The 17,492-nt window shown below is 42.7% G+C and overlaps 1 protein-coding gene across 8 annotated transcripts in view; it reads left to right on the top strand.

Annotated features, from left to right (window-relative positions):
* Nucleotides 1-7,022: 7,022 nt before the first annotated feature.
* ACTR3B (actin related protein 3B) overlaps nt 7,023-17,492 on the top strand; it is a 75,927-nt gene continuing 65,457 nt past the window's right edge. For 3 of the 8 annotated variants that reach the window (XM_075922774.1, XM_075922776.1, XM_075922777.1), the window contains exon 1: nt 7,024-7,235. In XM_075922774.1, the coding sequence (XP_075778889.1) occupies nt 7,192-7,235 (44 nt within the window). In that variant the 5' untranslated portion in view covers nt 7,024-7,191. Of the gene's footprint in view, nt 7,236-14,805; nt 14,866-17,492 lie in introns of all 8 variants that reach the window. The other 5 variants (XM_075922779.1, XM_075922780.1, XM_075922773.1 and 2 more) reach the window with 3 other exon arrangements.

Raw genomic sequence — 17,492 nt, 5'->3', positions numbered from 1 at the left:
GATTGGCCACGGACGCTTTTCTGGAAAAAGTGCTTTTCCGGAAAAGCGTCCTGCCAATCTAGACACGCTTTTCCGAAAATGCTTTTAACATTTAAAAGCATTTCCGGAAAATCATGCCAGTGTAGACGTAGCCATGCTGTCTTGTTGCTTTCTCAATCAGCAGCTCTGAGGAAAGATCAGTATTCTCAGGAATTGCATTTTTACTGATTAGATAATACTTTTGCTCCCTAACTGGAAAATTGTTACACCATACCATTGAAAGACTTTCCTATGAATTGTATGATGACAGCTGCACAATATCTGCAATTATGTCTCCAAGTTGACCTTTGATTTCAGCTGAGCAGGAATATAATTTTGTTTTTGCAGTACTCACTTCCTGAATTTTTGTCTGTTATTTTTATTTTGCTACCAAGAAAACTAGTCTATGCCATCTGAAGCTGCAACTGAATCTTTGTGAATAAGGCAAAAATGTTTTGCTGGTGAAATCAATGAAAATTGGAGGTTATGATCTAAATGACTTGCAAGTAATAAACAGAACATGGACCTGATAATGTGTCTAGCAGAATTGGATTATCATCCTGTACTTGTGTCACAAATAGGAGCTGCTAAGGAGAGTCTGACGTACCTGAAGAGTGAGGAAAGAGTTAAGCAACTGGAGATGCACCTGAGGAAGGGGGCTCCGGCATTCAGCCAATGAAATGCAGATAGGAATTTCAAACTGAGAGAGGGGTTTTTCTTCGTTTGAGATCAGAGCAGTTTTTATCAGGTATGGAGGGAGATGGGCTTTCCCAGGAATGGACTTCTTGAAATGTGTAAATAGGGAAAAGTTTAGATAGTCTGTCAGGTTTTATTGTTTTCCTTGTTTGGGGGTTTGGAAATCATATCTGAGCTGGTTAATTGTTTTTCTTTTTTGTAACTAAGGATTACAGCTCAGGGATTTCCCCTGAGTCTATGTCACTTCATGGCTATTTAACACTTAGTCATTTACTATGCTTGCAACGGGTTTGTTTTCATAATAAAAGTGTTTTCTTTTTTTGTTTTGATTAACCGGTATTGGTTTATTGTCATGTCCTTAAGTTTACGTGCCTACTTATCCAGGCAGAGTCCATTGTTCTCTGCTGATTCCCTCTGTTTGCTTTCCCAACTCCTAGCAAAATGGAGGTTGGGGCAGGGAAGAGAAGTTTGCCTTAGGGAGGGGATTCCCAAGTGATCTGTTCCCTGGAAAAGGGTTTATGTTATATTTTATTTTATTGGGTGGTGGCAGCAAGAAGTCAGTCTTTGTCTTTTTGGATCTCAGGGGGACTGATATCAAAGAAGTTTGTCTCTGGGATTCACAGAGACAGATTTTACAGAGTTTATTTTACTAGCTGGCTCCCCATCTCCACACTCAGGTTATGTCTACACTACCACCCTAGTTCGAACTAGGGTGGTTAATGTAGGCAACCGAAGTTGCAAATGAAGCCCGGGATTTGAATTTCCTGGGCTTCATTTGCATATTGCCGGGCGCCGCCATTTTTAAATGTCCGCTAGTTTGGACTCCGTGCCCGCGGCTACACGCGGCACGGACTAGGTAGTTCAGATTAGGCTTCCTATTCTGAACTACTGGTACACCTCATTCCACGAGGAGTAACGGTAGTTCAGAATAGGAAGCCTAATCCGAACTACCTAGTCCGTGCTGCGTGTAGCCGCGGGCACGGAGTCTGAAGTAGCGGACATTTAAAAATGGCGGCGCCCTGCAATATGCAAATGAAGCCCAGGAAATTCAAATCCCGGGCTTCATTTGCAACTTCGGTTGCCTACATTAACCACCCTAGTTCGAACTAGGGTGGTAGTGTAGACATACCGTCAGAGTGTTAAGTTGGGGAATTGAGCTGTGACAGCTTGCCAGAAAAAAGTGTAAATAAGCAGTGTCAAGAAGCCTTTTGTTCAGATTTTTTATTGTAGTTTTGCTCTGTTTTTTTTATATCTGCTTTCATTATTTTGTTGGAGGGTAGCAGCCAGCCAGCACATAGACTCAGAGATAGGTGATAAGAATCTTCCAACCTATTGAATCCAGATTCTGCTGTCCCACCCGAGTGGCGACAGGCGTCCATGAGAAAGATTGTTTTAGTGCAGACTCCCTTCTAAAGAGTTGCACCTGAACAGCAAAGATGGAAACCACACCTTTGCCACTAGATCCTGCACTTGTGGAGTCCCACAAGAATCAATTCTCTTCCTGGTTGTATTCAATATCTCATGCAGCCAAACTAGTCAGGTAACATGAACTCTCAGCCAGCAATATGCAGATGACACACAGCTCTACCTGTCTTTCATTACAGCTGACCACACGGCTGCCACCAAGATGGCATAGTGCTTGGATAAGATCAGGTCATAGATGAACAGTTGCTTGAAGCTGAATGGAGAAAAACAGAGGTTGTGTGTAGAAGAAAACTTTATGAGGAATTTGCAGCCACTGTGCAATCTTCTTTATTTGAAGGTATACACTCACAACTAGTCAATTCCATCCTCAAAGTAGAAGTACTTTTGCATTGCTGAGTGCACTATGCTCTCACATATCAGCATTCATAAGTAACCCTCTCTACCATCTCTGATAGTTAGGAGACTTCATCTCTTCCTTGCATATGGTAACCTGGCCTCAGTTATAAAGGCCTTGATCAGCTCATCATGGGATTACAGCTATGCAATATACCTGGGCAGGAAACCGTCAGCCCTTTGGAAACTCTTTCTGGTACATAGCCCTTCAGTGCATTTCCTCAGCATCAGACCTATTTTCTGCTCTCTCTACTGGCTTTCTGCAGAATATTGAGTCAAATGCGAGGTCTCGAGTCTATTCTTCAAGGTACTAAATGGCTTGATCCCAGAATATCTAAAAGATTGACTAAAGCTGTGGGATGAAAACTCTTGTTAACAGCACCGCTCCTTAGGTATAATGGAACTTTCTACTGTAAGGATAAATCTTGTTTGTGTAGGAGACAAAGCTTTGTTGAAGACTAGTCTAGGACTGTGAAACAAACTCCCATAGGAACTAAAGAACATTACCAGCCCCATGACTTTCTGCACCTACTGCCAGGTACACTTCTTCATCCTGCCTTCTTTAATATAAACACAGAGCAACGTGTACAAAACACTTCACCAATGGTTTTCAACATGGGTGTCTTATCTCTAAGGCAAAACAAGGCTGTGCCTACCCAAAGCTGAGCTGTGCTGGCCTCGGCCCTCCCCACCCTCTTTTAGTTGCCATGCAGGGTTGCTGTGGAATGTTGTTAGTGTGGCTCAGACAGGTTCCAGGGTGGCTGGAAAGGCAGAGTAGCAAGAACCTCCTCAGCAGTGCACATGGCAGCAGGGAGGTTTGGGCCCAGGATGCCTCCCTCCAACAGCTACTGGAGCTGGGGAGGCTCAGGCCATGGCTGCCTCCCTCCTGCAGCTTCCTATCTCTCCTGGCACTGCAGACCATGCTGCACCCCAGAAGCAGCCAGCAGCAGGTTCCCAGCCAATGGAAGTGTGAAACTAGATGTCAGGGCAGGGGCAGGGGCAGTGAGCTGTGCACTGAGTTCTCTCCCACATGTACTGAGGAGACAGGCCTGCTGCTGGCCACTACTGGGGTGCTGCCCAGTCTCTGGTGCCAAGACAGGCAGGTAGCTGCCTTAGCACCTCTACTGGTCACCTGATCACCCTGCAGCAATGAGACCCAGTGCCTGACATTCTATGACCCAGCACTGGGTCACAACCCATAGTTTGAAAACCATAGCACTACATTATATACACAGTTCTCGAGAAGAGGCTTAAAGAAAGAACAAACAGTACATGACAAATATTAGTCATGTGATTTACTACTCTGTTGGAAGTAACACAGACACTACAGTGATGGGGATTGAATAAGGGTAGAACAGAATTGCATATACAGTAGAATAGCTCCATCCATGTGTCTCTCAAGCATGAGATACACATAGTAGATTTGTAGATATTAAAAATATGCTAGTCTGTGCTCCTTGGGTCCTCTCTTAAATTTGGATCCCCCTTGATGTATTTCGAATACTAGGTAACATTTCATGTTCTGAGTTATGCAAGAGATCAGATTAGATTATCATAAAGATCCTTTCTGGTGTTAAACTGTGTGTATCTGTGAATATTCCCATGGGCTCTACATGCCCTCAGTCTTGGCTCTATGATGGGGGAGAGCAGGATGGAGAAAAGAGAAGCAGCAGTATCTCTCAATTCTTACTTACTTGGGGCACCAAAAAGAGACTTAGTTGTCTCCAGATCAGAGCTATTTCCTCTGCAGTCTTACATGAGGAATTAAATAGTTAACAATATTGCCATTTAAGTTATTGTCACTGGGTACCTGAATTAATACCTCATTTAGATTAATGAGGCAGTTCGTACCTCTCAGAGCTCACAGGGGTAGAACCTCAACTGGTTCAAATTTTCACAGATCAATGACACAGTTGTTCCAGGTTTTCTGCTGACTTATATCTCTAGCAGTTATATTTGGTTCACAATTTTGTTTTTCTTCACAAGCTTAACAGTGAGAGTCTTACAAAAAAAACTGCTGAAATTCTGGAGATAATGATGATTATCTGTACAGGGGTGCCTAAATGGCTGCATGAGAGTTGTTTCTGAGGCTTGCATGAGAGAGAGAGAGAATTTTAATTAAGGAAGCTGGGCAAACCCCTATTTTCATATTATTTGTACTTTAATCAATGCTTAGGACCACTTTCAAAGGAGGTGGGGTATCCTTATCAGGCTGTGATTCTGTAGTTCTGGGTAGACTGGATGCTTAACATTTCTAAAACAGCCCTTCCAGCTAATTAAATTTGGCTGGTTTACATCATGTCATGATGGAGGAACGTATCTTCCCACATTTGAGAGAAAAATGGCACGAACAAGCATATCAAGTACATGCTCTCAAGCCTGGTCTATATGAAAAAATTAGGTCAGTGTAATATGTCACTGGAGGTGTGAAAAATCCACAGCCCTGAGCAATGCAGTTAAACCAATTGACCTTACTCCAAAGACAGCATTAAGTCAACAGGAGAATTCTCCCATCAATGTAGCTATTGGCTCTCAGGGAGGTAGATTATCTATGCCAAAGGAAGAACCATGTGTTCCATGGCACACCGGTGTGCAGCAGAGAACAACATAGTTCAAAATAGACACCCTTAAAGGGACAGGTGACTTTTTGTTTCCCCTCAATAACTTTTTCCCTGCCCCCCCCTCCCCCTTTTTTTTTGCTCAATAACTGTTCCTCGGCCTCTTTTTTTTTTCTCAACAAAAAGTCCTTGGTGTTCCTCATTAAGAAAAAAATATTGTTTGGTGTTCCTCTGCCTTAAAAAGTTTAAGAAACACTGGTTTAGGTTGAGTCTTCACTGAAGTTCACAGTGTTGTAGCAATTAATATGTAGAGCAGTGGGTCTCCAACCTTTTTAAGCACAAGATCATTTTTTGAATTTAAATGCAATCCAAGATCTCCCTCAAACCCAAATACCTTTGTCCCACCTTCTTTGTGCCCTTTTCCAAGGCTCCACTCCTGTTCACCCCATCCTCCCTCCCTTCCCCACCCTTCTTCACTTTCACCAGTCTGGGGCAGAGGGTTGGGGCACAGGCTATGGTCTTGGATTAAGGAATTTGGAGTGTGAGAGGGGCTCTGAGCTGAGCTTGGGGCAGGCAGTTGGGATGCCCAGAGGGGTTCTAGGTGCAGGCTCTGGGAAGGTGTTTGGATGCAGGGGTGCTTGGGGCTAGGGCAGGGGCTTGGAGTACAGGAGGGGATTCATGACTGGGGTAGGGTTTCGGGATGTGAGCACCAACTGGACCCTGCTTACCGTAGGTGGCTCTTGGGTGGTGGTGCGGGGGGACGGCCCACCCCTGTCCTGGCTCTGCACCACTCCCAAAAGCAGCCAGCAAACTCCATCTGAAGTCCTGCTGTGGCCCCTCTCTGCTCTGTGGAGATAAGATACAGGGTGGGAGAGGGGGCATCTTGACATCAGCACCTCCTTTCTCTCCCCTGTCCTGCACAGAAAGCAGAGGCTCCCAAAGGGGACACTCCAAGAAAAAGGGCAGGAGATGCACAGCAGTCTGTGGGGAGCAGCTGAAGTGCTGGGCTTGATAACCTCTTGGCCAAACCGTTTAGGATCCCGTCAGAGGCTCTAAGATCTATCAGTAGCTGCAGGTCTACTGGTTGATGACCACTGAGTAGAGCATAGCCTCAGACTGTGTTAAGTGACTGAATGAGCCATTTTCATAGCATATCTTTAGTTAGCAGCCTGAAAATATGGAATTCGTACAACTTGGAGAATTTAAAAAAAATAAAAATATTGTGTTGGAGGTGGAAGAGAGGGTGATAAAACCCATATCCTTTCTGGAAGGAAAGTGCATCTTGTGGTTAAGCATTGGAAGTCAGAGTCAGAATATGGGCGCTAGCTGTACCACACTTGCAGCGTGGTCATGGATAAATCATGATGCATTTGTGAAGTGGTTTCTAAGAATGCCCCCCCCCCCCCATTTGACGGGTGTGTAGAAGCTTAATTCATCCTTCTTGTTTCAAGCATGTTGAGATCTTTGCATGGAAGATGAGACCACTATGGAAAGTATTATGCTATTTTTAGTGTGCCAAATTCCACATCTGATTCAGTTACCCTGGATATAACTGGCAGGTGTGTACGTCCTGTAGGGGACTCACCTACATCTACAGAAACAGGACAAGACTGTTGCGATTTAATGACTGGTCCCGAAATCTCATATTGACAGAACAATGCAACGCGAGGGACACTGCATTTTGAAATGGGTCGGAGCCGGCGCCGCCACGTTACGGACACAGCAGGCAACGGCGCCTCGCGACTGCTCCCGGCCTGTATGTCGGGGCAGGACGAGGGGCGCCAGGCTACGCGGTGTCCGGCAGAGGGTGGCTCTGTGCCCCTCCCGCGGAGCGTCTCGCGCTGCTGCCGGGCACGGACCCAGCTCCGCCGGGCTGCAAGGGGGCCCCGAAGTGGGGGGGGGGGAGAGGCGGGTCACGTGGCGTGGGCGTGCGCAGCGCATGCGCCCTGAAGCCGGCGCTGTCAGGCTGCATGGTGCCGGGGTGTGCTGCGCCGATCCCGTGAGGGCCGGGCCGGGGGAGCCGGCGGGGGCAGCAGCCGGGGCAGGCTTGGCCTCGGCGGCCTGGATAGTGGTGTAGGGTCCGCCGTGCCGCCTCCCGAGCATGGCGAGCTGCCTGCCGCCCTGTGTGATAGACGGAGGCAGCGGGTAAGTGCGGGCAGCGAGACCATCCCGCCCCCCGCCCCCTCAGCCCCCGGGAACGGCCCCCCCCTCGGCCCGCCCCGCCCCCCTCAGCCCTTTGGAACGGCCCCCCCCTCGGCCCGCCCCGCCCCCCCTCAGCCCCCGGGAACGGCCCCCCCTCTCGGCCCGCCCCGCCCCCCTCAGCCCCCGGGAACGGCCCCCCCTTTCGTCCCGTCTCGCCCCGTCCAGCCCCCCCTCAGCCCCCGGGAACGGCCTCTTCAGCCCCCGGGAACGGCCCCCGTCCCGCCCCTTCAGCCCCCGGGAACGGTCCCTCCCGTCCAGCCCCCCTCAGCCCCCGGGAACGGCCCCCCCCGTCCCGTCCCGTCCCCCTCAGCCCCCGGGAACGCCATGGGGAGCGTGGCCAGCGGGGCACTCAAGCAGACTCCAGGAGGGACTTGTATAGTGCAGGGTCAGCAGGGGACTGCTTGAGTCTCCTGCTCACCCTAAGCTCCCTGCAGCACTTCTCCATTTGAAATGTAGCAAGAGCCTTACTCGTGCTATGTTTCAAAGGTGGAAGCACTGCCAGTTCCATGCTGCGCCCATGTTCTTTCTCCCCATGGAGACAGTGCTGGGGGGAGCTGGCTTTTAAGCTGGCTCCCCCCAACACTGGATTCTGCTGCCCCCCTTGCTGCCTCTCTCAGAGGCAGCAAAGGAGAGGGGAAGCAACTAGTCGAGTCACTAGTCAGCTATCTGATAAGCATTTGTTTATTGGATAGTCTACTAGTTGCTTACATCCCTAGTCCTGTTGTCCTCCCAGGGAGCCATCTTCCTCTGCTTCTCTTCCCTGCTAATAGCCAGCCCCAAACCTCTAGAAGACACTGCCTTCCTCAGTGCTGTTCTCTGGGACATTGCCTCAGCTCTGGGTCCCATAACCTGGAATCGCTCAAGGACCCTCCTTTTCCTCTACATATGTGATGTCCATGGTACTATCCACCCACAATCCTTGTTTAAATTTTTGTTAAAGATCTTTAATGTTTTAAAGAGTTCATGGTTAAAAATGTTAAATTGTGACTTAATTACTCAATGGCTGCGTCTAGAATGGCATGATTTTGCGGAAATACTTTTAACGGAAGAGTTTTTCCGTTAAAAGTATTTCCGCAAAAGCGCATCTAGATTGGCAGGGATGCTTTTGCGCAAAAGCATCCGTGGCCAGTCTAGATGCGATTTTGCGGAAGAAAGCCTTGATCTCCATTTTAGCCATCAGGGCTTTTTTGCGCAAAACAGTTCTTCCCCGTCTACACAGGCCCTCTTGCGGAAGTATTCTTGCGCAAGAGGGCTTTTTCCCGATAGGGAGCATGAAAATATTTGCGCAAGAAGCACTGATTTTGTACATTACAAAGTCAGTGCTCTTGCACAAATTCAAGTGGCCAGTGTAGACAACTGGCCAGTCTAGACACACCCAAAGTGACTAAATCGGCCAAGGGATCACAGTTGGAAAGCTCACTGTTTTGTGCTTGATAGTATTTCCTGACTGTTGAGCATCTGCTCCTAGTCTTTTCAGATCATTCTGGGACTTTATCTTTTACCTGTTGTCTGTGGTGATGAATGGGAGGTAGATGAAACCTTGGGAAAGTTCTGCACAATCACTTCACTGGCAGGTAAAATGGATACAGCAGCTTTAGAAATCATACCCAGGATGTGAAAGGAAACAGGTCATCTCTCTGAGGAACAGATTCTGCCCACTTGTCTTTGGCCATGGAATGTCATCGCTGAAACTATTTTCTTTCAAAGTATACTTGGACTGAGGTGGAGATGGACATAGGAGACAGACTTGTTGAGAATCTTTGAGTTGGGTTAAAAGGGGTAAAAAACAAAGGTGGCATCATGCTAGGGATCTACTACAGATCACCTAATCAGGTAGAAAAGGTGGATGAGGCTTTTTTAAAAACAACTAACAAAATCGTCCAGAACACAGAATTTGGTGGTGATGGGGGACAAACTATCCAGACCTATGTTGGAAAACTAACACTGCGGGGCACAAATTATCCAATAAATTCTTGGACTGTATTGGAGAGAAATTTTATTTCAGAAGGTTGAGAAAGCTACTGGGGGGAAGCTGTTCTAGATTAGATTTTTAACAAATAGGGAGTAACTGGTTGAAAATTTGAAAGTGGCAGGTAGCTTGGGTGACAGTGATTCTAGAAGGGAGAACAGCAAAATAGAAACAACGGATTTCAGGAAGGCAGGTTTAGTAAACTCGGAGAGCTGGTAGGTAAGGTCCCATGGGGAGCAAGACTAATAGGAAAAACAACTGAAGAGAGTTGGCATTTTTTCAAAGGGACATTATTAAGGGCCCAAAAGCAAACTATTCTATGTAGGAAAGATAGATAGTATGGCAAAAGACTGCTTTGGCTTAATCAGGAGATCTTTCATGATCTAAAAATCAAAAGTCATATAAAAAGTGGAAATTAGGACAAATTACAAAGGATGAATATAAGCAAACAATACATGTATTCAGGGGCAAGATTAGAAAGGCAAAGGCACAAAATGAGCTCAAACTAGCTAGAGACATGAGGGGTAATGAGAAGACATTATATAAATATATTAGAAGCAAGAGGAAGACCAAAGACAGGGTAGGTCCATTGCTCAGTGAGGAGGGAGAAACAATAACAGGAAACTTGGAAATGTCAGAGGTGCTTAATGACTTCTTCGTTTCAGTCTTCACCAAGAAGTCTGATGATGAAAGAATGCCTAACATAGTGAATGCTAGTGGGAAGGGGGTAGGTTTAGAAGATAAAATAAAAAAAGAACAGCTTAAAAATTACTTAGAGTTAGCTGTCTGCAAGTCACCAGGGACTGATGAAATGCATCCTAGAATACTCAAATAGCTGATAGAAGAGGTATCTGAGCCTTTAGCTATCATCTTTGAAAAATCATGGAAGACAGGAGAGATTCCAGAAGACTGGAAAAAGGCAAATCTAGTACCCATCTGTAAAAAGGGAAATAACAACCCAGGAAACTACAGACCAGTCAGTTTAACTACTGTACAGGGAAAGATAATGGAGCAAGTAATTGAGGAATTCATCTGCAAATATCTGGAAGAAAATAAGGTGATAGGTAACAGCCAGCATGGCTTTATAAAGAACAAATCATGTCAAACCAATCTGATAGCTTTCTTTGATAGGCTAATAAGCCTTGTGGGTAAGGGAGAAGATGTAGTATACCTAGATTTTAGTAAGGCATCTGATATGATCTCGCATAATCTTCTTATCAATAAACTAGGCAAATACAACTTCGATGGGGATACTATAAGGTGGGTCCATAACTGGCTGGATAACTGTACTCGGAGAGTAGTTACTAATGGTTCACAGTCCTGCTGGAAGGGCATAACGTGGAATTCCGCAGGGGTCTGTTTTGGGACCAGTTCTGTTCAATATATTCATTAATTATTTAGATAATAGCATAGAGAATATAGATTTATAAAGTTTGCAGATGATACCAAGCTGGAAGGGATTGCAGCTCCTTTGGAGGATAGGGTCATAATTCAAAATGATCTGGAGAAATGGTCTGAGGTAAATAGGATAAAGTTTAATAAGGACAAATGCAAAGTACTCCATTTAGGAAGAAACAATCTGTTTCACATATAGAGAATGGGAAGCGACTGTCTAGGAAGGGGTACTGCAGAAAGGGATCTAGAGAACATAGTGGACTACAAGCTAACTATGAGTCAACAGTGTGACACTGTTGCAAAAAAACCAAACATGATTCTGGGATGCAGTAACAGGAGTGTTGTGAGCAAGGCAGGAGAAGTCATTCTTCTGCTCTACTCTGAACTGATTAGGTCTCAACTGGAGTATTGTGTCCAGTTCTGGGCACCACATTTGAAGAAAGATGTGGAGAAATTGGAGAAGGTCCAGAGAAGAGCAACAAGAATGATTAAAGGTCTAGAGAACATGAGCTATTTAGTTTGGAAAGGAGAAGACTGAGAGGAGACATGATAGCGGTTTTCAGGTATCTGAAAGGGTCTCACAAGGAGGAGGGAGACAAATTGTTCTCCTTGGCCTCTGAGGATAGGACAGAAAGCAAAGGGCTTAAACTGCACAGCAAGGGAGGTTTTGGTTGGGCATTAGGAAACACTTCCTGTCGGTGATTAAGCACTGGAATAAATTGCCTAGGGAGGTTGTGGAATCTCCATCGCTGGAGACATTTAAGAGCAAGTTAGACATCTGTCAGAGATGATCTAGACGGTGCTTGATCCTGCCGTGAGGGCAGGGGACTGGACTCGATGACCTCTCAAGGTCCCTTCCAGTTCTAGTATTCTATGATTCTATGAGTCTTTCTGTTGAGATTTATTAGTCATTCCAGTTATGTTTCATGGGTGAAGGGTACAGAAGCTAGTTTAATCCCGTTGCTGGAATAGCAAACATAGTAGTTTCACTGCTCTGAAGAGGGGAGGCGATCTTTCACCGAAGGAACCTTGACTGCTTAATCTGTGTTAAGAGATCCGTCTTCCAGCTGATTCAGGAAGACAACATTGCATTGGTTGTGTTTGGGAAGGTGCTTTTTCAAAAGTTAAAGAATCGTAAAAGTCTGAGAGCAGACTGCAAGCCATGCCAAGTGTTAGCATATTTAGGACACTGTTCTACCTTATTTGAATTAGGTGAGATGGAGCCAGGGAATGGGAAATCACAGACCATGTCTGAAAAAAGTAATACCTATTTGAAGATTTTTCTGGGGACTCACCTATAGTTTGATCCCTGTGGGAGGTGCCTGCCAAAGTTCATGGCTTCAGTCTTGCTGCTGCTGAAATCCCAAGACCCCTTTTCCTGCTGGGCAGAAGCCCCTACCTCATCAGCCCATTTGCAAGACAGAGGTACGAAACTCTGTGTGTGTGTGTGTGTGTGTGTGTGTGTGTGTGTGTGTGTGTGTGTGTGTGTGTGTGTGTGTGTGTGTGTGTGTGTGTGTGTGTGTGTGTTAAAATTAAAAACAATCCTCTTTGTGCCTTCTCTGAAGAACTCAGAATTAAGGTGAGAGTTAGAAGAAACTGAAAGATTTGGAGGTATCCACATTCATAATTACATTTACTGAACTACCTTTATTCGACTGTGAAAAGCAGGGTGGATTGGTTTAAATCAAATTTATTTAAATTACTATTTAAATCACTAGTCAGGAAGACTTGATTTAATCATGGTTTTCTACATCAAAGTGCATTCTTGTTGGTTGTAATAACCTTAATGTGTATTCTTCATGACTCGGATGTAAGTTTCATTTTTAGAAGGTACACACTATGCATTTCTAAACAGTGATTTATTTTGAAAACTTTTCAGATTAGTTTTACAACTATATCAGAAAGCGAATTATTGTTTGGTTATTTTGTTTTCCAAAGGCAATTGAAGAAGATATTTATGAAGTTATTGACAGGTGAACTATTTCCAATTCAACAGGGTAATCATTAATATTTGGAGGATTTTCTTGCCATGCTGTAGTAGGGGGAGAATATCATTATCATAAATTGACATTTACATTGTTTAACTAAAACAATAATATTATGTATTTTGGATTTTTTTCTTCAACTGCATAGTATTTTAACAAAACAAGCAAGTGATTTTTTGAGCTTAGTTAAACAAAGTTTTTGTTAAATTGTTTTTAAATAGTTAAATGAAATACTGTATTAAAAAAACAAAATTAAATTGACTATGTCAGCTAGGTCAACATGCGAAACTTAAAAGATTGGCTTCTGCAGCTAACTCAGTCATCTTCACCTTAATTTTCCTGTTTGTTCATAATCTGGAAAAGAAAAACAAGCTTTCCTGCTTTTTCAGGTCCCAAACAATTTTTCAATTTGGAATGAATTAGTCCAAAGGAAGAAAATAGTCTTTCTACACTGGCAGAAGAAGCTGCTGCTGTTAAAAGTGAAATTATCACTTCAGCAGCCTCTGAATCTAAGCGCTTAAGTGACTTCCACCATTTCACTGGTGTGACTTTCTTTAGAACATCATCAGCAAACATACATTTCTGGAATGATTCACACTTAGCTCTGAAGTTTATTATAATTGACATTATGGAGGGATGATTGCTGGATGCCCATTTTTTAGCCAACTCCTCTCCTTTAGCAGTTAACGTTTGACCCTGGTACTGAGTGTTGAAAATATTTGCAAGCAAATGAGCTGGAGATAGTGCTTGTCCCATTCGTTGTTTTAATGGTTGTAATTTAACTCTTATCAAATATTTCTCTCTTAAAGATCTCTGTTCCTTCCAAATTTCAGCAGCATCAGCAATAAAACAGCTATTTCCCTGCATTTTGTTCAAGGCTACAGAAATAGACTTCAGGGTACTCAGCGCATGTGCAACATTTCTCTTACATCCCATATTGAGAACTTGGGTTGTGACAGTGCCATCTATTTTTTTATGATTTTGTTCACAAACTGTCATCTGATTAGGCCAGTTCTTGATATAGTGCTCAAACCAGTCCACTACTGAGTTCCATTGCACGTCTTGTGCCAGCTTGGTTCCTCTGACTTTTTTTCAGAGCAGCTGCTGCAAAGTGGTCATTATGGAAGTATTTTGCAATTTCAAACTTAGCCATTATTTCTGGAACAGTGGAGTCTTTGGCTAGGAGGTGCTTCAAATGAACGCTGCAGCTGTATGTTATTAGCATGGGACTCTTTTCTAAATTTCTTCTCATCTTATGTACATTTGCAGCATTGCTTTTGACCAACCTGTGTGCAAAATATTTGATTTTTTTCTCAGTTTGTTATAGCTTTTACTGTTACTTCTTGTAAGTATTCTGCTGTGTGTGTGCATTTTCTGATGTATCATTTCTGCAAGGAAGACGTTCCCTTCTCTGTTGTCACACAATCACATACAACAGGATCATTGTGGACGTTGCTCCACCCATCAAGACTCAGGTTCAAAATTTTACCCTCTAGACTTCTTGCACACTGCTCAATTTCTTTCATACACTTTACCCAGCAATTTACCTGTGACATCTGCTCTGTTGGTTGGACTGTATCCTGGCTTTAATGACTGAACCATGTTAATGAAGTATGCATTTTCTACCAGATGGAGAGTTTGTTGCATAAACAAATCAGACAATTTTTCATCAATTATCTCTTTTTGTAATCTGCTGGTTCTTACAACAAACTTATTTATGGTTGTTTCTGGATGATGGAGCTTTTTTCCCCTCTTTTTGCTGCAGGTGATATACTGTAACTGTGACTGAAACCTTATTGGGACATCACTCTGAAACTATAGAAAATGATGGTGATCTTGAAGGTGTATAATCTTCAGAATCCTGTATGTTGAGGATGAATTTTCTAAACAAAATAAGTCAATGCAATTACAGTGAAACCTTTGTTATCCGGCACTCTGTTAACCATAAAACTTTAACTGGCATTGCCCCCAGCCACAATACTGTCATATCTTCAGGCGCACAGGCCTGGCTTGGTTTACCATGATTGGCTTAACACTTTTTTATTTAAGAAGTACTAATCATCTTTAACTTAAAATAGAAATGTGAGACCAACTGCCTCACATTACAAAACTACCAATATTAAAAACTTGAGTTTTACTATTATTGTCCATTGGTTTTTCCTAGGTTGATGGGACCCTCAGATAACCGGAAGGCCCTAATTCCTGAGCGTGCCGGATAACACAGGTTTTACTGTGTTTAATTACTATTACCATTCTGCTCATTTAATATTACTCACTGCATTCACTGACACAGTACTATTTCAAAGGTGAAATTGTAAAAGGAAGATCTGCCTATTTCAGCTATTTTTTTAATCACAAATGCATAAAAAATGATAGTACCATAGAGTAACAACTATATTTGTATTAAAAAATGAGAATTCAAGAATAGTTGAGAAGTAAGATAGGCAGTCCTTAAGAAAAAAGTTTACCAACTGGAAGATCCTGCATGTTCACACATGTTCCTTTCATCATGCAGCTTTCTCCTAAAAAGGGAACACTTCTCATGATGTGGTTTCATGTGGACAACTAGGCTTTGCATTTCTTTGTTGCAGTGTTTGCATTTTGCTCACATGACTGTCTTACTCACAGGTAGAGGAACTTCATGAAAATATTCCCAAACTGGGTCTCTTTTATGGCCTGCTGCCGTTATAGATTTTCCCTTCTAGTGAAAGAATAGTATGGTAGATCTCAAATCAATGAAGGCTACACTTAGAAAGACCTGAAGACTTCTGGAGTATGCTGCTCAGTTTCACTTTTGTTTCTACTGCTTGTCCCTCCCTTTTCACATTTACCTTTGGACTTCTTCTCCTTGTGTTGATCTATTCTGCCCCCAACAATCTTCTATTCATTGAACTTTTTGAAACTTTTCACTTTTAGAGAGAATTAAAGGATTGACTCTTTGTACGCAAATTTGCAAAGGGATAGTAGGATTGAGGTCTTCTATTTCTCACCTTTTTATTTAAAATCATTTTGCTGTCAACAAGCATGTTATCTCTGGAGTCACAAATCCACAGTTTGAGAACTGCAAAACAAAGCATCCCTGACGGTATCTTTTAGACTGAGCACTGTGTCCCATTGGGAAGATAGACTGTTTAGGTTAATATTTCTATACAGAAGCCTTTGGAACCCCATAAGACTGAGCTCCCTCATCCGTCAACTGTTGGGTCTCATTTACAAAACTTTTCCGATAAATTACATGAATATAGTGATTCAAACTATAGAACTAGAATTTATAATCCCTATTCCATGATGAGATACCTTTGAGCTATAATGTGTCTTAATTTAAACTATCTTTAGATTGGATTTTTTTTTTTGCTAAAATGCTTTTTGAGGAAAATCTGATTTTAAAAAATTCTTTAAAAATAATTGATTTTTTTTTTAATCCACCCTGCTGGAGAGATGCCTTTCCTTTTTTGCATGTAGAGTCTTGAAAATGTGCACCACAAGCATTGATATATTTTTTCCAATGAACACATTTCTGACATCAAAGTCTGATGCTTTTTCCATGCATTAGTCTTTTTTTCTTCTCAGGTAAGTAAGGCTATTAGGAGTTTTGTTCATAGTGGGGAGACAGCAAGAATGTATTGGAGAGTTGCATGGCTGGTGGGCACATGGAATTATAAGGTGTGCAGAAAGTGAATATAGTAGGCTGTGAGGAGGTTATTTCATTTCTCCTGTCAGAAAGGTGAATCTAATAAAAAAATTAATACATTTTCCATCTTCCATGCAAACAAATGTCTCTTAGGAAGTATTTTCTATCTGAGATGACTACTACTTTTTAAAATATCTTAGGTTGCAAACAACTTATCTGACTCACTTCACTTTTGGTGGAATAAATCTCCTTTCTCAAAGGATAAATTTACCTAGTGATCAGTTTACATGTTCACATCTATCTCTGCATGGAAAAGGTCAATCTATTTTAAGATCATAAGAGCTGATATGCCTTTCTGAAACTACTATTAAAATTGTTGCCAACTTTCAAAATGAATTTAATTGCCTAATCTCTAGTCATATACATTAGATGACAACCATATTGTTTACTGGATCCATCTTATATTTTTAAATCTATCTCTCCCACTTTTGCTACGAAGTGGGAGAAAAAAGTTAGAAAACTATTTGAACATTGGGGAACACCTGTTTTGCATATGTAATAATTTTGGAACACTCTTTTTAATTCACTTCTCATTTGATAAAAATTCTTCCTTAGCTCAGTCTCATCTGTCAGCTATGAGGCAGATTTTCCATTGTTTGCAGAATTTTTTGGGAAGAAGGGGTAGTCCAACACTGGGCTTAAAATGGAAATTCAGATACACAGCTAATTACTGAAGTGTCTACTGCCACTCCATAAGTCTTTGAACAGCCATGATACACCAACATTATTTTACTTCCTCTGGTAACCCTATTTAAACATTTATTTGAGCTCTACTCAACTTCTTTTTAGTGCTTCTCAAAAAGTGTCTGCAGTATTTAAATCGCTGCTTCATTTTCCTATGTCTGGTAGCCTAATCTACATGCCTCTGGCAACAGAGGTATGTAGTCTAGACGTACCCAAAGACTCTTTGTATCTTGTACAAAGACTATTATTGTAGTATGTTAGGTGTGAATTTAGAGGTATATTCCAATACAAGAGGGCTTTTAGTTCCATAGATTTAAAAAAAAAACAACTTTTCTACTTCACACATCTTCATGGAAGTCATCCCATTTCAAGTTTCTCAGAATATCTACAGTCAAAATAATGGAATAGTGTGCTCTCTTGTTACAGCCACAGAATTCTGTTGTAATAAATACTTTAGTTGTTAAAATCATTGTCAT

Source organism: Pelodiscus sinensis, chromosome 2 (genome assembly GCF_049634645.1).
Source record: "Pelodiscus sinensis isolate JC-2024 chromosome 2, ASM4963464v1, whole genome shotgun sequence".
NCBI classification, from domain to species: Eukaryota; Metazoa; Chordata; order Testudines; family Trionychidae; genus Pelodiscus; species Pelodiscus sinensis.
Note: the sequence above shows the minus strand (reverse complement) of the source record. Positions and strands in the feature narration are given on the sequence as shown.